This window comes from Podarcis erhardii (genome assembly GCF_964252035.2).
Source record: "Podarcis erhardii genome assembly, chromosome: 10".
Lineage (NCBI taxonomy): Eukaryota > Metazoa > Chordata > Lepidosauria > Squamata > Lacertidae > Podarcis > Podarcis erhardii.
In genome coordinates, this window is record NC_138500.1 from 28,280,270 (window position 1) to 28,305,018 (window position 24,749).

The window sequence follows — 24,749 nt, forward strand, 5'->3', positions numbered from 1 at the left end:
ATGCAAACAGCCTAATGTTCTCTCTGAAGCAAGTGGGCATTTGATAGCCCAATTCTTACTCAGCACTGGAGTGCTGCAATCTAGTTTGTGTTCTATTTAGGTATTCAGTACTCATGAGCCTGGGGTAGTGTTGAAGGAGCAGGGCTAGTCTTGGCCATTCCCACTGACTCCTCCATGTGTGTGGTACCTACTGTAATGAAGGCTTGAACAGAGATACAGCTTGTCTGGATCAGGAATCCTGTACTGCGCTAACAGCCACAAGAATGAACTTTTAAGAGAGCTCAACTGTTTGGCTCACCTACTTCCCCAGGAAGATTACTAGATACCTCTTGACTATATGATAAAGATTTATATGCTGCTCATGGTGTCTCTGCTTCCCCAGGTCTCTCCCCCAGCCCCCGCCTCTGCCTCCAACAGGGCACGGGACAGAAAGCACGCACATACATATTTGCTGGGTAAAATAAATAAGTCTTGAAAAGCACTTAGAAATGAAGTATTATGTTGGAAGAGTGATGCTTTCCCCTACTTCCTCTATGTACTTTTCACAGGACAAAATGTAACCATCCTCAACACCTCATTACCAAGGGTCGAGTGAAAGCAGGGTAGCAAGAGGTTTCACGAACACCAAAGGAAGACCTCAAGGATGCCATATGGTGAGGCCATACTGATGTAATAAGCAGATTCAAGTTTTTAAAATTTGTTTTGTTCAAAAATAGTTCTGGGTTTGCCATGATCACCCCTTTTCTAATTTCTTTCCTTCTAGCTCGTGAATGGAGGGGAAAGATCATAACCCTTAGCATTATATCCACACCAATTTTAAGGTTAATTTCACTCCAGCAAACCAAGAGAAAACATTACTTAAGGTAGGTATGAAAAGAAAACTAAAGAGTGCAAATTGGGCCATTTTCAAAGATTAGATAACTATGCCCTGGTTGGGGGAAGAGGCAGCTCCTTATATGCTCTCTAGTTTTAAAGGAATTGTGAGTACTTGTCAACCACTAATGTTGATCCATTTTTTCTACTAAGTAGTTCTGCCTTGCTTTTTCAGCTAAGGTACAGTTATTCAGACATTATTCTATGTATTCCTGGGCTCATGCAAACTGCAGCAAAAAATCTAATTAATTTGCAAAGGGCTGGTGTGTGGGTGGTCCTGCTGTTCAGCACAGGGGCTGAATTAAAATAGTACTTTGACTCTTCCAGTCCTTTGATAGGGTTCTTCAAGAACAGACTTGCTAAATTAAAAAATCATTTTACTGGAACCAGTACAACAATATGTTATTTTCTATCCAAATTAGAACATTCTGATTTGGACACAGCTATGATTTCCTAATAGCTTGCTCACAAAAACTCAGCTGCAACTCTAGATGAAGCTGGGAGTGCCGGGGTGAGGGGAAATCCCAGGTTGCATGGACTCTTTCAGAAAAGTGATATGAAGTTGGTATCTGTCCAGTAGGCCAATGAAATTGCACGTGGATAGAATATCAGCTCCTTCATGCAAAGTATATCTTTAGTAATCTCTGTCAGGTGGCACCAACATGCCAAGAGCACCTCAGTTCTCATGGATGCTGTCTATATTTCCTTCCTCCTATCATCCCACTACATGGGAGCTCTGTTTCTGCTTTACCTTGGCCAGTTTGCAGTTCTGATCTTCAAAAACTATCAGATCTTCCTCCAGCTTCTTCAATTTTGCTTCAGTCGTCACTTTCTCCAGCTGTAACTTTTGTCTGGCACTTTCCTCTTCCTCCAATTGCTCTTCAAGTTCCTGTACAAGGAACAAGAGAATATATGCATTTATTAGCTAGATAAACATTGGACCACTTACCATACTTTTAAAATGGTCACGAGGCCATACATGGGTCTATGCACATCAACAGCTAGTCATGAGATGAGCAAACAAACATGGTCCCAGCGTTTACTTGAAGCAGCATCATTTTCTACACTTCCTACTGAGACGCCACTATGTACCAAAGATTATAACAGCTGCTGAGTGTTAAATTATAGCCCATTACCTGAATGTTCTGCTGCATTTTCTTTTTCTCAGCTTGCAGATGCTGGCACCGCTCCTCCTCTTCCTCCACTCTTGCCTCCAAGTCATGACAGATCTCCTCTAGCTCCTGTTTCTTTGTTTGCAGGCGAGCTCTGATCTCTTCAGCTTCAGCACAGAGTTCAATTTCTGCTTGCAACTGCTCTTGCAGCTGCATCTTCTCTGACATGAGCTGCACAAAACAAACACATCTCTTAAGTCAATCTGAGGCTTCTGTTATTTTACTAAAGATGGAATCAGCTATTTTTTTAAAAAAAAAAACCCTGCTGGATTTTATTCACACAATGGTGCATTGAAAAAGAAGTGGAAGTCTGCAGGATATTACACTACACTACATTTTGAATTAAAAGCTTTATACAATTCCTTCTCTATCAGACACGAAGTTCAGATGCAAACCTGATTACACCTTTGTACATTGTTAGCAGGATGGCCCAGAGGGTCCAAGGCCCATTTTGTGTGCCAGGGCCTGTATTTCCTGCCCCCTTCCACCCTGTTCTTTAAACTTATTAAAAAATAATAACAACTTTGCTTACAGCACAATGCTGGTGAACCTTAAGCCACCCACTTATAATTTGTCCAGAGGCAGCTATACATATAAATTAGCATATATGCATTCTTCCATGGGCCTGTGCCCAAGCTCTTTAGCTTGTGCCCCCAATGTGCAGTGTGCTTCAAAGAGCCATTCACTTACAAAACACTATTCAAGATCAGCTATGATGACTACATGACTTTCAAGCATATATATGTAACCAAGGAGCTGATCAGCCACTTTTATGAAGGACAACCATCTATTCACCTGTGACTGGAGATTCTCCATTTCAGACACTCTGTTTTCTGCAGCCAGCTGCCTTTCCTTGACTTTGACCAACTCTTCTTCTTTGGCCAGCATCTCCTCCTCCTGCCTGCTCACTTGCAGCAAAGGCTTCACCTGCAGGGAATCAATTGGAGCACAAGTTACCCACGCTTATCAGCCAGCTGTAGAACATTTGCTTTGTCTTGCACAGAGTTTCAGAGCCCTGGTGTCCCTCCCAATGGCCAACAAAGTCCATTGGAAGGAGGGCCAATCCTAAGTATGCAATACAGAATATGGAACTGGAGACAGTGCCTTTAAGGGAGAGGATTACATGCTCTTGTTTGGCTCTGAAGCCTAACTTCCTATCACTGAATCCTTCCTCTGATTAGTACCTTTGTAAACAACCTCCACCATTGCCAGTTGCGAAGCTTCAAGTAGGCAGCACAATTCCTCTGGAGTACCTTCATTGCTGTTAGTTGCTGTTGGCGCTTGGCAAAAGCCCTGTAATGGGAAGAGGTGGGGAAAGCACAGGGTCAGATAAAAGCTAGATACCCTACTTACAAAGCCACGTTAAAATATTTCATTTGCTTTTACCACTATATCATGCCTTCTCCATTCAAACGTTATGTTTGCTTTGTTTGTCTTTTACCACTATTTGTGTGAACATTTGGGGGGGGGGGAAGATGACTCGGTCACCAGTCATTCCATATTTCCCATCTCAATCTATTTCTGTCCTACTGGGTTCATACCACATAGTGGAACAAATGCCACCAGCACTTTTTCATAATATAATTTTGATGCTTTATTCTTGTATTTGTACAAATTGTGATGAAAGTTCCAGAGCCAATTCATTCTTAAGAGTGTGGTAACATTTTACTTTGATTCAAATGTAAGCTTTACAGTAAAACAGGGAACTTCAGAAAGCTCAGCATCCTGGAATTTAGATATTCCATCTTGTGTGTACCTTGGAAGTAATCTCTCAAGCTTTCCTGAATTGTTAGAAAATCATGAGCCTAGGCCAAATGGTGTTTTTCAAAGTTATCTAGAATTCAGAATGCCAGTAATTTATTGCCAACTGGATGCAGATGTTAGCTAACAAGAAGGATTATACATTACTTTCAACATACTTTCTAGCCAAGTAGCCTCTACAACACGCTTGGAACCCAATAATGACATCTGTGATTTTCAAATCTCTTTCTTCTTCAAGGTGGGCAAGGACACCTGCTCGGAAAAACACTTTGCTCTGTCCAATTCGGTAAAGGTTTGGATCCAGCTCCAAGGCTTTGATCTAAATGGCAATGAGAAGAAAATATTTATCATTGACTAATGAAGAGAATGCATTGTGGTGTATTTCTTCACACAATAACTGTTCCATGGTGACTTAATGCCACTGAAGAAAATAAAAGAGACCTGAGCTTTCCTGCTGAGATGCTCATACAAAGAGTAATCCAAGGCCGTAATCCTAATTCCTACTACCAGGGAGTAATGCCCATGTAATTCAACAGGACTTGCTCCTGACATGGCATGGTTATGGTTGCACTGTATCTTTAAAATGTATGTGGTTTAGGAGCTGCTGCCCCCAGTGATTGTTGAAGAGCATGCCCTGAAACATACTCCTCCTTATGAATGAAAAACCCATCAGGAGGTAATGTGGAATTCAGATGCATGCCAGTTCCATTTTGAAATTGCAACAACTTAAGAACACTGCTCCACAGTAATGATTCATTAGTGATAAGCCAAGGTCCAGCAGGTCATCAATAGAAGCACACTTTTCATAAGAACACTAAATATGAATTATTGAAACATCTACCTAATGGATTGTATATTGCTCCCCTAATCCCTTCTTACGTTATCAGCAACAGGAGCAGAGGACTTACCATCAGAACACAGGCTTGCTTTCCATCCATGAACCCTTTGGGAATGGCATTTGGAGTCAGGATCTCATATCTAAAAGGAAAAATGGTACCATTATATCACTAGCTCATATTTGTTTGAATATTTGGCTAGTTTTTTATGAAGCACATGTAAACTCAACGTAACAACCACTATTGTCAAGAAGGGTACCCAGTCCAGTCTCAACACACTTAGCAGCAATGCAACTGAAGATCTCTCTGGGGTGTTACCTGATAACACAGACTAAAAGAGTTGCGAAAGTGGTCCTCGAAGCAAGCCCCTGGCCTGCTAACACCATATAACTACTGAGCGGGCCTCTGACACTGCTTGAGGCTGACCAGGGGCTTTAAAAGGCCGCCTATGAAGAATAGACTGCTAGCTGGCAAGACAATTCTCTTTACAAACTACATGCAGAGTCCTCTGACAACCTACGAGCACTTCACATAATGCATTCAATACCATGCAGAGCAAAGCCAATGCCTCAGTTTTACCTTTGTCTGAACTCCTGGAAGACAACTCTGTTGGGAAAGCCTTGCCTGCAGATACGGATTCCCTCCAGTACTCCATTGCAACGAAGCTGATCCAGAACTAGATGTGGATCCAGTTTTCCAGCCTGTGAAGAAAAGACACGTTCTTATTATAGGACATGAGGCAGATGCTTGTGGATTCCCTGGTGGTAGTCAACAGGAGCATTTCTAGCAGCTTATATTGCACCCCTCCAAGAGAAGTCCTAGTCACAATCATGCTTCAACATGCCTTGCAGGCCTTTTCCCATCTGGCCTGGAAGGTTGGGGCCCTGAATAACTCCAGCTACAAAAGCTGAGGCTACTTAACAGACTCTTGGGCTGGGGTGTTGTTTGTTTGGCGATGGGTTGTTGCTGATGGGTTTTTGTATATTTTAGATCTTGAGGTTTGTGTGGAAATTGTTTAGTTTGGTTGTGTATTTTCGAAATCTTATTTATTCATTACGATTACTTTTGTTATGTTGCAGCTATTTCCCCCCCATGTTGCAAGTTGTCTTGTCCTATTGTGCAAGCAGAAGGCTACACATGCAGTGTTGGATTCCAGGCTGTATGTTTTGTTTATTGTAAGCCAGCCAGCGAACAACAAACACTGTTCCTGTATTTTTTTATGGGGGGGGGAGTTCGTTTCTCAACCCCTACTCCCACTGCAAGTCACTAAGGATGTTCTTTAAAATGGAAAGTTAGGGCATAATTAAATACTTGACTATTTTAGTACTAAGTAAATGCCATTATTTCTCATTAGGTTTGCAAAGATCTTTCCAAGTGCAATGAAAAGGTGCCTTCTAATAGTCATATAGTGAGTAAACACAGCATATCTCGCAAAGGATTAACAACAAGAAAAAATCCAAGCTAAAGCAGCCACATACAAAGGCAGGGATACAGCTGTTTTTCCCCTCATTATCCCCTACCCCTAATACAGGCAAGAGTGGCAATCTATACTAATCTTCAAGTCACTTTTGATATGTGAGTATAGTACAATGCTTCTTTTTATATGCATTACCTTCTTCTCATGGTTGGGGATGATGCAACGGACAAAGTTGGGGTTGGTGTTCCTCAGGGTAGCCATCAGCTTGGCCAGTTGCTCCTTGTACAGCTGTCCTACTGTTCGGAACATGCCCTTCCTGGTCTTAAAGGCCCCAGGCAATGCTGTGTCTGACATGCCAGCCACCTGATCCAGCCCAACTATGCGATCAACTAGAGGAAAGACACCAGATTGTTAATATTTTCCCCTAAACAGCTTTGGTGAGAGAATGCCTAACATATCTGGATACAACAAGGATAAAAGGAGTTTGCAGGATCCATTTGCTTCACTCCTCTACAGATGTGGAGGACCAATTCATCATTTGTATTGGGCAAAAACAAGGAGGGAAGAAAGCAGCCAACTATTAAAACTAAGATCCATCTCATGCCTGAGAGATTTTAAACTGCAATTTTATGCCAATGTCTAGGAGTAAAGTAGAACTGGCACAATAGGTTTGATTTAGACAAAATATTCTCTCTCATGCTTGATGTAACCAAAAAGGAAAACCACTTCTCACAATGCTAGCCCCTACAGACTCAATATTTTCCAATGAATGCAACGAATTCAAGTAATGGAATTATGTAAGACAAAGTTATAGCAGTCAACAGTCAAGCCAAGACTGCACTTGGACATTTTTTACAGGGTTCCTGCTATAAAATTTAAAATATTTGATCAGACCTGGTGTAGAGAATCAGATGTGATTTAAAAATCCATTTTCTAGTACCAGACAACATCTGTAAGCTAAATATATTAACAAGATTCATTTCTCCTTCTCACTGTGATAAGGAGTCTCTCCCTGGTATATCCCATGGGTCATAAATGATAGAATTTATGAAATCACTGCCCAGTGTGCCATGTTATAATGTGCGTGTGTTTTAGCTGGAACAACTTGTCTCACTGGACACAAGGAGGCAGTTTAGTATTAGCATGTCACAGCAACTGTCCCTCAGTGCTAAAAGCAACTAAGCCTTTTGTTCAATTCTTTTGTTTACCAGTTCGCCATGTGCCATAAAAGAAATTAATTATGTAAGATGATTAAACCCCTCTCTTAATATTACTACAATGGACAAAAGATAGTTCAACCAAAATTAGTCATTCTAATTATCAGAATGAGCCTAATGGGATAGATCAGGTTTTTAAAAAATGCAGTCCACCAAACCACTGAATTGTGCACTCAAGCCAGCCACTGCTTCACATAGCTCAATGAGCATGTGGCTGTCAAAAGCTCTTTCTCCCCTAAAAAAATAAGAAAAGACTCAAAGGAAGACCTTTAATATGCCCAAAAAGAGGGCTGCATTAGAGACTGAAAGACAAGATCATTGCTAAGGGATAATGTACTTGTGCTTAAAATTATGATGCCTCACCCCCCTCAAAAAAACCAACAACAGTAGAGTCAAGACTGGTATAGAAACAAGTTGTGTTACTGAATGGAATCTGAAGAAAAGTATTCATAAAGTTGACTGGCAACTTCTCTTAAAGTTGATGGCTAAACATCAGCAATCTGTACTGAGGCAGCAAAATATGTAATTTCTCTGAACAGAAACTTCATGCAGGGTGATTAGCTGCATCCTTTGGGATCAGTAACATTAATAGTTCCAACTTTAGCCACTGGATAACCTAATTACTGCTCCTCATACACAAAAATATTCAGGTTAGAGCCACATATGGTCATCACTCCATATGGCACCACTAGCAATAAAATAATTTATACAGTAATTTTAGATAGTTATTTGTATGAATCATTAAAGCAGTACCATCCATGTATTTTGTGTTGCTGTGCCTGTGTGATCACACCTTGTTAACAAGATCAGTTATTTTTCCAAGCCCAAGAGGGTCTACTAGCAAAAAAGCAGAGGGACTGAATGAGACAGACAAGCAGGAATGGCAAAGGGGCAGATAAGATTTATTGGAAGCATTTCTTGCATGGCTCTAGAAGGAATCACACACGACACGACACCCGGGGTTTCTCAGTCACCTGGTTCTAGATGAAGAATAGGAAAGTGTTGATAGAAATAGGCTCTCTGAACGTTCTGCATCTCTGCAACAGAGACGTCAAAGAAAAACCCAAGAAAAGAGATAGTAACAGTGAGAGTCAAAGCAGATAATCCAGAGTGCAAGATACCTAATGGCACTGGAATAAGCAAAGAAATCCTTAGAGGCAATGTTTGGTTTCATCTTATTACAAGGAACATCGGTTTGAATGTTATTCTGGAATGCTGCCTGCCCCTGACAGTTTGACCCTTTTCCAATCTCTCCTCAGTTCAGCAACAGGAGGAGGATAGTATTCAGAATAAAGCATACACAAGTTTTGGATCACACTGATCACTGACATTTTAAGGGAGTAGAAAGCCCCTATATATAAAGTGCTTGAAGATATTGGATAAGCACTCTAAGAAAAATATGCAAGAAATCTGGTTACATACCATCTTTCCACAGTTCAGAAACAAATTTATCAGAGGACTGGTGTAGCAGAGTAGCAATGTTGTCATTAAGGGGATCCATGTTCTTCATCAGCCACTCATCAGCTTTGTAGTCAACCTAGAGAAGAAATTAATTCATTAATATTAGCTACAAAAGATTAACCTTGCCTCAGTATTGAGGAAAAAGAGGCAAAACTATTATTGCCACACTCTTGAAATGGAACATGATTCTAGAAATACTGTACTAAGTGGTGAAGCTTAATTATAGTTTATTGTATGATTTAACTCAGAGTAGATCACATAAGTCAATGGGCTTCAAGTCATGACAAACTTAAGTTACTGATCTCAGTGGGTCTATTCCAGCTATGACTTAGTTGGATACCACCAATGTGAATTATCCAGAGCACCTCAGAAGTGCTAGTCAACAAGTGCTTAATCTGCCACTGTAAGGAGAAGAACGGAAAGGCTGGATCCGCAACAGTTCATGTGCCTTGCCATTAAATGGAAAGCTGTAGACCTTTATGGGAGCACACTGCTTCCTTTCCTAATGTGGAACTTGATCACTACATAGCTTTCACTAGCCTAAAACAAACCCTCAAATCAGCAGGACCTAAATTGTCCACAGTTCAGTAGCACCTCTTTGCTTTTCTTTCTACTACAAATACAAGGGCTTACCTTGCCAGCATAGTGCATAATGCAGAAATCAGCTTTGTCTTTTAGCTGCTTTGGCTTCTGAAACTTGGGATGAGTGCCTTGCTCCTGCACCACCTTTTCCACAAAGCTTTTATCAGTAGCTTTGGGGAACCAGCATTCTTCATCCAGTAGGGCCAAGATGCCAGGAGGTCCAGCCTGTGTTAAAAAAAGAAAGCAGGTGGAAATCAGCACTGCTATAAAGATTCATGGTTTTGAACAAGAAAAGCGCACAAAATGAAATCTATCAATTGCTCTTAGCAAAGCAGCTTTCCAGATTGGCCATAAGCAGTCTCTAAACTATCCCATTTCTTGCTCCTTTTATATGCCACTTTTGAATTCTACATTTAAATGAGTTTTTGCCAGTTTATTCAAATTAAATTTATTATCTTTTAATTGTAACCTAGTGCCTTCCACCATGGAATCCAAGGCTGCTTACATGCTGTTCCCCGGCAGTTTCTTACCTAGGAACTAACCACATTCAACTACCTCCGCTGCAGCAAAGTGGTGGCCTCATAAGCTCATAGGCCACACTTATGTAGATAAATTCAGTTTCTTAGCATAAATCAAGAGGTTTGTGCATACGGGCCTTAAGCTCACTGCAATAACTGTTCTGTACTACCCAGGACATGATGCATGAGTCACTCACCGGTTTTTCTATAAGATCAATGCAGGGCTGCAGATCCAGGCCAAAGTCAATGAAGTTCCATTCTATGCCCTCACGCTGGTATTCTTCTTGTTCCAGGATGAACATGGTGTGGTTGAAGAGCTGTTGCAGCTTCTCATTCGTGTAGTTAATGCACAGTTGTTCAAATGAGTTCAGCTAATTCCGGAAAAATAGAACAACACAGGTCTAGGTGAATGCTGCCCACCAAATGGTTACCTACTAGTATCCCCATTTCTGAACCAACATTCAACTAGTTTCTCCACTGCCTTATTTACTGAGATGAAGAAGGCATCTTGTTAGGTGCTTAGCAGCACTCATTTGAGCATCAATTCTAAACTTGGAGCAGCAGACATCTGCTCTCCACTTAGCAGCAATCCTGCATGCCAATTCTTACTGAAAGAAAGAGTATTTGACAGCAAACATTATATTAAGGTTATTTATTTTGTTCCAAAATCATTTTTAAACAGTCATTTTGGATTTTTCAGGCATACCAAGACCATAATATTACATCTAACACTGAAAAACTAGGATCGGACCCTAAGTTGGCTCATGTTGGCTGAAGTGTCCCCTGAGGGAAGTTGCACTCATAATGCTCCCACCAGTAGATGGGGGAAACGAGATTTGCCAATTCCCATCCCATGCACCCCCTTTCCCCCCTGGTCTAGAGGGTTGGGGGGGACCTCTGGGGTACAATAAGATACAGTGCAGGGAGGGGGGTGATCAGCAAAAACTGCCTGTTCCTCTTTCTGCTAGAGGGATGCTCTGCTGGATCTTGGTCCAGTCCATGTAAGGAGACCTTCCATTTGTGGAAGCCTAGTTAAGATCCAAGCCACAATCTTTCAGAAAAGGAGCTTACACTGGACTTTAAGAATGTATCTAGCGTCTCTTCAAAAGAATTCTATTTTGTTCCTACTTGCTGCCTGGGGTCACTGAAAAATTATGTGACACGAGTACACTATGGTCCAGTACATCAAAGGTGGGCTCCCTTGCATTCCTTCCTGGTTGAGCCCTGGGGTGAAACTGGAAGAACCACAGTTCAAGTGGAGGTTCTTAGTTGACATCCCTCCTTGAGCAACACTAACATCCAAACACAGTATGTTGGAATTTAAAAGTGCGGCTGCCCTTTACTTACCTCAAAGATTTCAAAGCCAGCAATGTCAAGGATTCCTATGAAAGATGCTCCTTGTCTCTTTGTCTTATCCAGTGCCTTGTTGATCCGCATCACCAGCCAACGAAACATGCGCTCATAAGTGGCTTTAGCCAGAGCCTCAATGGCAAAGTCAGCCTTAAAAAAGGGGGGTAAAAGTCACATGTACAACCCAAACCAGATGGCAAAAAAACACTATCACAATTGTTAAATTTAAGGTTGCAGTGCCTGAATCATTAGGAGCCCCATCAATTGTCAGAAAGTTAAATCTTTCGTAAATACTCGCCTCTACAAAACAACATGCAAGCGTCAGCCAATGCTACAGGGCTGGTACTACCATATAAAAGCCTGAAGCAAGAAGAGAGGCAACTCAGTTCAGGAGAAATTCCCTCTGGCCTGATGGACGCCAACAGTGAGATCATGGCTTTTTTACTTTTCAGAACATCATCTTCTTGAATCAACTAAATTATGCAAAGATAATCTGCAAATATTCTTATCTTACTTTCAAATACGGAAGTTTTTTGTAGTTTTTTTAAAGGCTTTTGGAACTTTTCAGCTTTCATCCTGTTTGTACACACCATACTGGCAGCAGCACGCATACAGAATGTTGCTGGGTGGGGTGTGGGATGTGCATGGGCGCAGGAAAGAAACATGAACACCAGAGCTTTACATTCCCAACTACTACTCTTTGCATTGTTCCAATATGGAGCTTCACAGAATGACTCTAGTTAGAACCAGTTGGGAATTCACCCTTTAAAGACTTGAAATACATTCCTATGCACCTTCAGTTGAAAGTAAGCTCCACGGCATTCAATAGGACTTACTACAGTGAATAGGACTGCAGTCTAACTCTCAACACACAGCTCATGCTCATTTCCTTGAAAACCTATTTGACAGGTCCGTCTCTAGAACCATTTATGTGATCCACTGATCATCTGTCTACATGTCCGTGTAAAGATACTGCTTATTCTTTACTGTCTTTGTTGCAAACCTGTACAAAACATACCTGCTCTTTAGTTTGAGCCTTTTGGACGTAGTCTCGTCCCACTTTGATACGAGGGGTGAGAATTCCTCTGCTGAAGTCTGTCACATTGATACCCAGAAGGTGGGAAACTTTCTGAGCAGCTACAAGAGAGAAAGAGCAAAAGCCAAGTTTTAATATTTGTTTCTTCCATTTTACTGTGAAAATGAGTATTTTTAAGTACACTGCTCTGCAGAGTGTCACTTAAGGGAACCTAACAACTTTTCAAACACAGGGAAAGCTGAAACCATTGTTCTTTGTGTGCTACAGATAGAGATACAGAGGGTTGATTATTGTTTTGTGTATGCCACTCATTTGTTAGAGAAACTCTAGGTTTAGTGCATGATCTGAAGGCAAAGTATGTAGCAGCTTGCTGAAACCAGGCAGGAAAAAGTCTGGTCACTGTCTGGATGCGGAGTTCCACATTGAAAGAACAGTGAGAGTTACATGTGATCATAAAATAGTTATTGGGTTTTCTAGGAAAGGATGACAACAATCCCTGCCCGTTTTTGATTGACAGACTTGCACTACCAAAGAAATATCTCCGTTACAAGCCTGATTACCAAGGTGTAAATCAGTTTAAGTGCTAAATTCAGAGTTACTAAGAAAGGTGTGCTGATTTCTGAAGGTTTTTCAACAGCTTACACTTGGCTGCTTACAATTTCTTGCAGACTCGAGTACCTGCTGGTGGCTCCACCAATTCCATGAGCATTTATGAATGAAAGACTCCCTGATTCAGAGAACACAGCTACACTTCCCCTCACCATTTAAGGCACTTGAATTGTAGATGGCATCAGGTCTGGCTTACTGAGTCAAGGTTTTACTGCCCCTCTGGCTTGGCATCAAATTTCTAACATTTGGTGTTCAAATGCCAGAAACCATGATCACAGCAATTTCAAAACACACAAGCATCTGTCTCAGTCAGGAGTTTCACATTTGATATTAGAGGGCAAGTGTGACATTTAAAATAATTTGTTTCAGCCGTGAATTGGAAGCAGGTTCCATCACAACCCCACTCAAGTCCTAAATGCATGCCAGCTCCCATTACACAACTGGAACTCAGTTTCCGGCTGTTCCCTCATTCACCTTCTGCCTGGCACAAGAAAGTCTGTAATGCATACTTGTTCTAAAATATAGATGAGGAGAGATATTCACTCCTACAGATCAAGAATCAATATCTAGTTATGATGATCAACTTCCTGCAAGCGACCCAACCCCAAAACAGTCAGGTTTGTGTCACTGTAGTTAATCCCAATCATACACAGTTGCTTGTTGTCTATTAGTTTTGTTGCTCGTGTTCAGCTTTCCTCGCCTTCTTAATGCCTTGTCTGCTCCCTTCCTCCTATGTCCTCCATTTCTCTTCTGCATCTTTCCTTTCAACTACCACCAACTGACACTGCTCCCTCACTCTTTCCCTACATTCTACACCCCTTCCTTCACTCGTCCTGCGTTCTATAATGTAATAGCAACAGGCATTACATGTGCCTATTCACGGGTGGTTGCAATTAGACAGTGGATGACCCAATATTTACATGTAGATAATATGTTTGCCACCAGGAGGCAACAGCAGTTACCAAGGATATCCAGTTTACATCAAAAAGCCATCAAGGGTATTGCTGTGCTGCACACACTCACTAGAGTCCACTATAGTGCATATTTCCACTCTCGTCTGACTTCATATGTGATGCCAACATTTTAAGAAGTGGGCTCTTCCACAAAGCAGCACCGACTTCTGGCCCATGGGGGAATTTATTTACCTGTATTGTCTGGCATGGAGGCTTGGTCTGTATTGCGCTCCTTCTTGAAGACAATATTGCCAAGCTGAAGAACACCCGATATCACCTTCAGCAGACCTAAAGAAAACACCCAAAAGTTACTACATGTCACTTAAGAAGCACACCAGGCACAGATGAACGAACGACCAATTGTTTCATTCCCACTAGCCTTTTGGTATATCGGAGTCGCACAAATGGATCTGCAACAAAATGCTTCTGTTCACCGTCCCAGTCAGCCATGCCCTCCTCAACAATACTCCACACCATTTCTCCTCTTACCCAACAGCCAGTCTTCCATGTTTTGGGAGGGTCATCCACCTTTATTTTTTTTTATCTCAATATTTCTTGGTACTTCTACAAACCTTGGAATTTTCTAAGCCTTCCCAAACCTCCCTCTAGTACCTTTTTGGTTACACATTGCATTCATGTTAGATTTATATTCTGACCATACAGCCTACAAAATAATTGCATGCATGCCTGATCAGAAATATAAGAAACAGTAATTCCTGGAAAAGGCAAGATGGCTCAAAGGACATTATTATCATCCAGCTCATGCGCCCCACAAGTCAAGGAAAATAATTTTTTTAAAAAAATAAAAATCTTACAACCTGTGACATTTCAGAAAATGTAGCATATTCCGCTACCAAATACTGAAAGGCATCAGTATTTGGTAGCAGAATATGTAATACAAAGACACTGACACATTTTGCCTAACAGATTTATTATGAAAGAGGAGAGTGGATGTTACTATAATTGCATTTATTAGTCTTTTTTCACAAGTGACCCAAAGCAGCTTACAAAATGATACATTTGGGTCCACTCATAAAAGGTCCAGGAGGAGCACTGATATTGTATATGCAATGACGTCTAACCTTTTAATCTTCCAAGCTTCTAAAGAACAAAGTGGTAGTGCTAACACTTTGTGGCAATGCCAGCACTGAAGCAGGCAGACTCCAGAGTCACCTACAATTAAGTTACCCCAAAACATTGAGTCCAATGCTGTATTGACAGATGCAGACAGTCACTAGGCCCTGTCTCCTGTGATGCCGCATCTGCAGTCAGGTATGTTTTACAGGCAGGGACCTTGGTGCACTAAGGATTCTGACACTCAGGATACAGTACTACGTTACAGGAGCTGCAAGTTTACTATGAACCATGCTGCTGTCTCTAATCAATGAGGGCTACTTACTTGCCTGTTCTTCATGAGTTAAGAGCCTATGGGAGGATCACAGACTTCGCCCCACACAACACAATGGGGAGAGTATCATGATTAAATATTAGCTGTGGAAAAAATGGGCCTGCAGATACTCTACTCTTTCAAAGTCAAGTATCTCATTTTAGGTTTCAGTACCCCTGCGGGGTTTGTCTATTTCTGGGTAAACATCCCAAGCTCCAAACTTCCAAGCTAAGGCAACCTACATAAGTCATTCCAAAAACACAGATATGATTTCCTACTGTATGTTTGCTCCATCAGATGGACCAACTTCTCCAGCCAAAAAGTTACTTTTTATTCAATTTAAACAAACATGTTTTAAAGAGGTTTAAAGCTTTGAGCCTAAAATCAGACTTTCAAACCACCTGCCTTCCAGATGTGGGATCTTCACATGCTTAATACTGTATAGTATTTAATGCATTCAGCAGCTGAAACAGGGAAGGAGGAGCATTTTTTCATCACTCAATTATGTTGAATGGTTTATTTAAATATTAAGGTTCATTATTGTTTCACAAGATGTGTATCTCTTTAAAGGCCAGAGTAAATATCATGACCTAGTTTTACAGCTGTGAAACAGTATAGCAGGTGCTGTTAAGTTGTGTTAATTAAGCTGTGTCAGCAATTGGGTATAGCATATAAACAGCAGTGTGTACCTCTCTCAGTACCCTGGTGAATGGGTCTATGGATGGGTCATACTTACAGATTGAATGTAAAAGGAGTTTTTGTCTTTGTAATTAAAGCCAAACAATATATAGATATATATATCTATATATATATATCCTGAATCTGTGGTCTCCCCAGCACGCTTTCTGCAGTGCAATTAATCTGCTAAATACACAACAAATTACACATCTAAAAACCTTTACACTGGATGTTCATCCACAACACAAAGCAGTAGGAGCAGCTGTTTTAACCAAGCTTGAAAAAAAGGTGGAAAGAAAGCTGGGCGGCTTGAAATGTAGCCTGGCAAGCTACTTGCTCGTGTGTGTGTGTGTGTGTGTGTGTGTGTGAGAGAGAGAGAGAGAGAGAGAGAGAGAGAGAGAGAGAGAGAGATATTGAGAGATTGTCCTTTTGAAACCTCTCTTTGCAGAAAGAGGGTACTTGCCAAAATTAACCTGAATGCAGGGAAAGGCCACTATCTAACATCCCCAGATAGGCACATGCAGATCACTAATTTAACAACTCAAAGTATCCAGGTGCTTGGGGATTTCACTGTTATTTAGCAATCTTCACCACAACCCGCTTGCACATCTAAAGCCTTTTTTAGAAGCTTCATACCAATCTGCTCTTCATCTGGAATGCCCATGATCCTCATTGCCTCCATCGTCTCTTGAAACATGTCCTTGTCTTGCTGACCCGGGATTGTAACGTGCCCATTAGAAAGGAAGCGGTATTTGTTGTAGGGCTCCAACAGCAAGTCATCTAAAGAGGCAATAAAGTTTAAACATTAGTGCATAACTTCAGCGTAAACATTCAGGGCAAGTAGCAAGGCTTATATGACAAGTCTGACAGCTCAAATGTACAACTACTCGGTATTAAGGATGCCTTATTAGGCCTCCTATATTAAACCCTAGGCTAAGTATTCTTGCATTCCAGCAATTGCTAGATCTTCAACATTAAGCAGAAGTTTAATGTTGTTTCCATCTGAAAAGGTTATGTGAATCTTTTTTCATCCCTTATCTAGAGATCTAAACACTGCCCTGCCGATAGTTATGCAACAGTAGTAAACAGGTAAGAACTATCCCACATCCACAAAAAATGGTTAGTTGGGTTAACTTCAATTAAATGGTGTCTAACTTCAATAACCCATTTGGTACAACACTTACGGAAAGCAGCAGAATCAGCTTACTTACAAAAACAGTAACTCCCCGTTGCCTATATTCTCACCCGTAAATCATTTGAAGGGCAATTACTTGCTGCAAGTTCAGTAAATTCTTTTGCAGTATTCTAAGAGTGCTGTTAACACTCCTAATTTGATGTTTCTCATGTCCTTAATTAACTCAGTACAGCCTTCAGATAAGGAAATGTTGACATTGGTTGAGACTGACAAAGCTAGATCAGTCTTGGGGGAACAAATACTATACAAGTTGAAAGGGTTAAAAAAAGACAGAATGCCTGTGCAAAGCACTTCTAAAGAGACTACTAGTAAACTAGGAGTCTATAATTTAAGCACCAAGTACTCACTCTTCAGGTGTTCCCCTGCCCCGGTCAGCAAGTAATAGAAGATGTGGAATGTTCGTTCTTCTTTGGCCTGACGTATTGCTCTCGATTTCTCCAACAGATCTTTGGTAAGTTAAGGGAGAAAAAACAACTACCCATGTCTACATAAATTCTATGTATACAGATTCTCAGGTAGCTTGGCATCTTTCTCAGACCCAAACTGGGCAAGTTGTTTTTGCAAAAACCTCTCACATTCAGGAATTAAGCCTCTATACTTTGAATGCTCGACTTCTGTTCATATTACCCTCTCCTTCTGTCACCATACTACTATTAAAGAAAAAGATACATAAAGGACTTTTCAAAAACAAAGTACAGTGGTACCTCAGGTTACATATGCTTCAGGTTACATACGCTTCAGGTTACACACTCCACTAAGCCAGAAATAGTGCTTCAGGTTAAGAACTTTGCTTCAGGATAAGAACAGAAATTGGGCTCCGGCAGCGCGGTGGCAGCAGGAGGCCCCATTAGCTAAAGTGGTGCTTCAGGTTAAGAACAGTTTCAGGTTAAGTACGGACCTCCGGAACGAATTAAGTACTTAACCCGAGGTACCACTGTAACCCAGTCTGCATGAACTTTAAGTGTGCAGGAGTTTGGCAGAACAGAATAAAGGATTTTGCGGGGAGGATGTAAAGAGTTGTTATTTTGGACTCAATGAGGTATGTTTAAAAGGCAGCTCAGGTATTACTCTGCCAGATTGAGGCTTCTGCCCTAGCGGTGGCTCTCAGCAGCTGAGCCCATAGTGCATGTGAGTTAACAGAAATGTTCACAAATGGTGTATTAGTGTTGAACTGGATCACAAGTACTTCAGGAAGAGATCTTATTTTAAATGTAGCTATAAGATCACTACTCATGAGCACTTCAATCGAAGGTTGCCAAGCTCTTCTGAAAATATTATCGTCTTCATAAAAGGCAAGTTGCTTCTTCAAAGTACAACTTCAAAACACTATCCGCCCACACCTTTTCTTAAGCCAAGATGCCTGTGTGCTCTCCTCCTCCCCCCACTTTAGTTGTTATTTGGATTCCCTATCTGTGGGAAGGATACAGGTCTCAATATTGGCTCCTACAATGTAGCCATTTACATCGAAGTTGATTCTGATGAACTTTCCCTGAAAGGAGAAAGAAAACAAGAACGGTTAGCCGACTACACATATTGTAAATGTGGGATATACAGCTGCTATTCTAGATTTCTATATAAAACTCAGGCTCATTCTACAGAACAGCCAAGGAACTTGATAACGGGATACTCTTACAAGCATTAAGTGACTCATAAATTAGATGGATCTCAGTAGAGGACCAGGACCTAGGACATCTGCCGCCTCAGATGCCACTTGTAGTGAAGGCAGGGAAAATACAATTTTAAATAGGCCACTTTGGCTTCTATTCATTTCCAGGTGCTACATGGCACAGAGTATTCAATATCTAATACCACACCATTATAGCTTCAGTTTCCTTTTAAAATAAATGTTTCAAATCATTCTTAAAAAGGATATTGTACACAGTAAACAGATAAGTATATTTGATTTTTTGTTTATGACTACTTCATTATGTTTATGTAGTTATGTAATTTTTTTATATATGTTGTAAGCTGCCTTGAGCTTGGTTTTAACTTTGGAATGGCAGCAAACAAATAAAATGTTTGCTATTGCTAACTATATCAGAGGCAATCAACGTTTAGGATGACTCACGCATATAGTATTAATACGAGTTTGTGGATAATCTGCTTGCCCCAAATACCCTTCAAATGCAGACAAGGTGAAGTTTGTATCCAGAACTACATCCAAGGCCAAACAGCTAAAACCACAATCAACTATATCCTTCCTCTGCCCCCCAAACTTCAAATGCATAATTCAAGTAAGGAGGCAGATACTCACAAATCTTGAAGAGTTGTCATTCTTAACTGTTTTGGCATTTCCAAAGGCCTCCAAGATGGGGTTGGCCTGCAGTAGCTGCCTCTCAAGCTCCCCCTGGAGTCAGGAAATCAGACATGAAAATTACTTTCAACCCATTCATTTAGAAGGTGATATATTTTGTCAACTCCTGGCTCCAAACTCTTATTTCCATAAGCAGCACTGTGTAGATTGTTGGGAGATGTATGCCTTAAGGAATACACTTCCTTAAGGGTAAACTAATCGCATCAAAAGAAAAATCTCTCCATCCAGTAAACTCAGAGAAACAAAACCTGCTGCCTTCAAGGTTTATATCATGGGTAGGCAAACTAAGGCTCGGGGAGCCGGATCCGGCCCAATCGCCTTCTAAATCCTGCCCGCAGATGGTCTGGGAATCAGCATGTTTTTACATGAGTAGAATGTGTGCTTTTATTTAAAATGCATGTCTGGGTTATTTGTGGGGCATAGGAATTCATTCTTGCTTTGTTTTTCAAAATATAGTCCGGCCCCCCACAAGGTCTGAGGGACAGTGCACCAGCCCCCTGCTGAAAAAGTTTGCTGACCCCTGGTTTATATGAATACATAGCTGCTGAAAAACTGTTCCATTTTTGCTGACCTAAGATCACACTGCATCAACTTGTCCTCCTATTCCAGCTTTCCATGTTTCTGAACCTGCTTTCCACTGGACTTTAGTACCCCCCATAGCTCAGATTCACAACTCTTCGGTTTCCATATAGCACCAAATCTGCTGCTGGTGCTACAACAGTTGCAGTGTAAACTTGACAGTTTTGCTCACTCAGCTGAATGCAGGGCTAAGAAAGGGGCCTTTACTCAACTGTTGCTTTGGGTTTCCTGTAAGTGATCCAACTTCACATACATTTAGAAGAGCTCTGAACTCTGCTGTCCGTTGTGCAGCTTGGTACCACAACAACAGCAGCAGCAGCAGCAACATTTATTCATGGTGACAGTGGGCTGTTGGGCCATGGGAATAGATTCTGGCTAAGACAGCTGCTATCCATCACAGACCACCCCATCAGCTGTGCAGAAGTAAGCAAAGCCTCAGATGAGTGCCGAAAAGTTTATTTTGCCAGCAATGTAGAATTTCCTCTATTGTCACATATGTATGTGTGCTAGGAAGGCCTCTGCCCCCCCCCCCCGGCAATTCTCCCGTTTGATCCTGCAGTGGAGTCCTAATCCTTTGTTTGTTACTGCAATCTGTTGCTATGGAAATGAGTGATGTCACAAACCGAAACACTACAACTTCAGCGCAGGGTCAAGATCTGAAGAAAAGCTATGTTTAGAGGAAGCAGCAGCAGCTTAAATATTCCAATGCAGGATTCCAGGGCTAAAAATGTAGCTATAAGGAGCAATGGTTGCTTTGAGTGTTTTTCTGCAGTCAACAGTAATTCATTGCACCTTTTTCACTAGAAAAATGGGGGGGGGGAGAATTAAGAAGAGACACAAATGGGTTGGAGCCAGCCACAGAAGGAAGGGGGAGGCTGTTTTAGAGACCCAAAGAAGCACAAGCTATTGTAGCTGCCCATATAAACTTAACCAGTGAAGAATTTAGAGAAGGAATTGGCTACCTAGATGACAGTAAGATTAGGGAAACCTAGAGCTTCCAAATGCATTTGAAACAAGACGTTGCAATGCATACTCATCCCAAAATAGGAGTGCTGTTTCTTTTTCCCCAACTATGACTTCTGGGCATGCTCAGTCCTCAATGGGTTGTTTGGGGGATTGTCCTCATAGGGCTGCGGGCATTGCTTAAGACTTCTTCAAATATGAGACTCCCTCAATCCAATACTACTATCTTGTTTCTCAGCAGTCCCATTTTAGCTTAATTTCTGCCAGCACTCACCACCAACAATTCTTAGTAGAGGGAATGACTGCATATTGTGATCAAGTAATATACAATGTCCTTTTTTTGAAATCTCTGATTCATGAGTTAGGGTCTGTTCAGATACTATTTCCCACCAAGAAGAGATCAGGAACATGACTTAAGATGTCATTGTAGAGTACCACAGAACCAAGGAAATCCCATACCCTATGCAATTTCTTCATTTGATCACACAACAGTGAGGGGCACATGAGCCCAAAGCCTGTTCCTGGACACAATCCCAGGAGTGAAATAATGTCCTAACAGGTCCTCAATATGGGTTGCTAATATTTATTTTTCTTCAGTTGCAGCCTAAACTTTTTCATTCTTTTTTGTGTGTCGCATAGCCAATTTAATAATGCATGTCACTACAGCCACAGATTCTGTTCCATTTGGCCACAGTGTGGGCGTGAGCCTTTCATCATTTCAGAAAAACTTGCATAAAGAGTATCTTCACAATTTTCCCACACAGCAGCTCCAAATACTTCCTCCAGGAAAGAATCCAGGAACAGTATCGCCCTTGGGAGTCTTAAGATATTTGATGTCTGGTCCGGAAAAGGCTTTAAAAGATTTCCACCCCTCTACTCATGACTAAAGCCAGCTGAAGCAGATCTCAGAAGGGATTCAGAATGAGAAGAGACAGTTTGAACTAATTGTCCCACCTTGGAACTAACCAGCCGGTCTGCTGAAACAGCAGATCATGCCAACCTCCTCCTCCACCAATGCTACTGCTGCTGAGAAACTTCAGAAAATACCAAATGCTGTGGACAGCTTTGCTTGAAAGCACTGACAGTGCTAAGAATTTCAGTTGCATAGTGAAAAGTTTGCCCAAGTTGTGGTTTTAAAACTCTGCAATCTAAAGCCTATTAATACATAAAGCCGGGTGCATGTCATATCCAGCCATCCTTTAACATAACTTTCCTGATCAACAGGCCTGTCTCCTGACCCTGGAAACTATCACCAATATTGATTCTAAGCATGTCTGGGGGGGGGGAATCAAAACTCTCCTAAATAAGCCATTAATAATTGTTAATTCCTACTCAAAAGCATGGGTGGAAAGATTGATTGTGATAGTTAGATTTAAACATCAACACACAACATAAAAAAGTTCTATGTCCGCTTCAGGCTTCTAAAAGCAATACAGTACTTTGACTAATCTTTAAAAAACCCCAAAAGGACTTCAAGTTAAAGCTGGGGAAAGGGCTCCAAAATTGTTACACTGGGGGCTGATTGATTGCCACCTTATATCCTAGGTTTTGACAGCACTGGGACAGAATGTACATGCTTTCAGATCCCTAAATTCTAACATAGAAATGTTTTTTGTGCCTGTTCTAAGTATTCTCACTGACAGTCTATTGGAGCAGCTGTCATCTCTCAAAAGGTTTGGCATACAGAAGACTATATCTTGGTTTGCTTCCAAAAGCCACTCATTAGAATGTGCGCACACGCACACACACCATGCAGAGATAGTTTGAGAGCTAACCCTATGGACACACAGCATGCCAGTACATTAAAGAATCAAAACCCAAGATTTTATGTAGCAACAGGGAATACACTTGGCATCTGGGTTTCATTATAATGTTTACAAGATAACTAGCATTTCCTCATGTGTTTAACTCGGGCAAAGAGCTCTGAGCTGGAACATCCAGCCTGTGCCGGGGCAGTTTCTTCATGACCTTTCCCAGCATCCTGCACCACAGCAAGTACGCCGGATGGGTTGAGGAGAGTGGAGAAAGTCAGCTGCTCTGTCTAGCCCGAATACCATGGATACCAGATACCCTCTTTGGAACAGCACAGAGTATCTGTGTCACTGCGCGGAATGCCTCTCGGTGCACATGGGAAATTCTATTCAGACAGACCTAAAGTGAGAATTACTAATAGGTTTTGACTATACGTGAGAAAGTGTCATGAGGTAAACTGTAGTCTCCCATTCCAGACGTCTCGGGAGGAAGAAAGCTGTGTGATTCAAACTGTGAACTGATAGTGGCAAAAGGTGACATTGGTGGGAGTGAAAAGCTGCTATAAGTCACACAGTAGAGCAACACACACATTCCTGGTGCAGATCGTGCAGTAAACGTGCAGCTCACCTATGAAGTCCCAACTGATGAGTTCGGACATAATCCATCAAGAGAAGGGAGGAAAAATAAATGAGACAATATTTCATAGATACCCTCCTTAGCACAAAAGACACACGCTGTCAGAGTGTTTTTGGTTATTACCTATAATAGTAAAGAAGGTTCTACTGATGGAACACTTTCATCATTGCAAATGAAAGGGGGGCAGCCACAACTCCAGGAGAAGAGGTGGTCAAGTAGTTTTAAATTGACGCTACAATAAGGAGGCAGATGGTACCTCCCTGCCGGTAGGTGAATGCCCTGCCACATACAGCGGTCATTTAGACACAATTCAACATCTACTGCCACTTCACTGAAGTCAGTGAACACAAGTCGGGAGCACAGTATTAGCCAGTCTCACATAAAATTCGGGACCATTCACATTACTCCAAAGCATCAATCAGTACTAAATTATCTTCCATAAAGAGGTCAGCTTGTGTTTGCAGTTGAAATAGCAGAGCAAATTCCTATTAGAATACAGAAACTTACTTGATCCTTCTTGCTCTTGTGTGATGAAGCAACATGAGCCAGATACTGAATGACCTTCTTGGTGTTTTCTGTCTTACCAGCTCCAGATTCACCTCTGCAAAAGACAAAGCATTATCGGGATATATTTGCAAACATTTACCTCTCTTTAAAAACTTTATAAAATATTGTTTTCAGGAGCCTAGTCCACACATTTCCCTAAATGTCTTGCTAGCCTGTATATGGTGAACAAGGTTACCACAATACCTACCAGGTTGCTTTCTTAACTACCAGTTCTCCAAGCATTTACACTTGATATGCTTCCACTAGGGGGGCCTATAACATCTTCTGGTCTTTATCTGCCCTTATCTTTTTCTAGTGAGACTTGGTAAACATGTGAAAACTTATGCACACACCTGCCTTTCAAAGTATTAGTTAGACCCGGAGAGATTAAAGTTTCACAGTAAAACCACTCCTGTGAGTCAACTACATTTTTAAAAGCTGCTTAAACTGCCAAGAACTATATCAGCAATGGGGAAATTATGCAAATACTTACGTGCAAAGAATGGCCTGATCCTCTCGATCTGAAATTAAGAAGCAAACAAAAGACGATCAGATTCAGACCAAGGTCACCTTTATTCCATCTCACTGCCTCTTGAGCAAAGTTGCATAGTCTCAGGCCTCTTGGCAAATCTCTTCAACATAGCCTGCACTTCTGTTGTTGTATTTTCTTGCACATACACCCCCAGCAGATTCAACAAAATGCAATGGAGGGGTGGGATCTTAAAGGGTAGCCTCAATGCCTACTGACTGGGATATGACTGGGATTACTGATAAACAAATTAATAAATCCTGCCTATTTTCACAGCCACCATGTTATCTACAGAATTCCTGCTCTCGGTGTGGTATGCGCAGAAAAAAATTCCAAATAGTTGGGAGAACCATATCACTTGTTTTATACTCTCCTACATGTATAA

The 24,749-nt window shown here is 41.3% G+C and overlaps 1 protein-coding gene and 1 long non-coding RNA gene across 4 annotated transcripts in view; one reads left to right on the plus strand and one right to left on the minus strand.

Annotated features, from left to right (window-relative positions):
* The window catches only part of MYH9 (myosin heavy chain 9), an 85,820-nt gene that overhangs the window by 14,319 nt on the left and 46,752 nt on the right, over positions 1–24,749 (minus strand). For both annotated transcript variants that reach the window (XM_081879452.1, XM_081879451.1), the window contains exons 4-23: positions 24,329–24,356; positions 23,797–23,890; positions 19,300–19,392; positions 18,471–18,534; positions 17,393–17,491; positions 16,487–16,630; positions 13,978–14,073; positions 12,206–12,324; positions 11,185–11,337; positions 10,035–10,208; positions 9,371–9,544; positions 8,699–8,813; positions 6,255–6,448; positions 5,222–5,343; positions 4,715–4,784; positions 3,965–4,125; positions 3,230–3,338; positions 2,841–2,972; positions 2,010–2,216; positions 1,625–1,762 (exon numbers count right to left, since the gene is read on the minus strand). In XM_081879452.1, coding sequence (XP_081735578.1) covers positions 1,625–1,762; positions 2,010–2,216; positions 2,841–2,972; positions 3,230–3,338; positions 3,965–4,125; positions 4,715–4,784; positions 5,222–5,343; positions 6,255–6,448; positions 8,699–8,813; positions 9,371–9,544; positions 10,035–10,208; positions 11,185–11,337; positions 12,206–12,324; positions 13,978–14,073; positions 16,487–16,630; positions 17,393–17,491; positions 18,471–18,534; positions 19,300–19,392; positions 23,797–23,890; positions 24,329–24,356 — 2,486 coding nt within the window. The remainder of the gene's footprint in view (positions 1–1,624; positions 1,763–2,009; positions 2,217–2,840; positions 2,973–3,229; positions 3,339–3,964; positions 4,126–4,714; positions 4,785–5,221; positions 5,344–6,254; positions 6,449–8,698; positions 8,814–9,370; positions 9,545–10,034; positions 10,209–11,184; positions 11,338–12,205; positions 12,325–13,977; positions 14,074–16,486; positions 16,631–17,392; positions 17,492–18,470; positions 18,535–19,299; positions 19,393–23,796; positions 23,891–24,328; positions 24,357–24,749) is intronic.
* Positions 552–13,971, plus strand: LOC309351728. Of its 2 annotated transcripts, none has more exons than XR_014160952.1 (3): positions 552–653; positions 5,997–6,124; positions 12,892–13,971. It is a non-coding gene; the product is annotated as an uncharacterized lncRNA (long non-coding RNA). The 2 variants fall into 2 exon arrangements; XR_014160953.1 differs by lacking the exon at positions 12,892–13,971 and adding an exon at positions 6,492–8,689.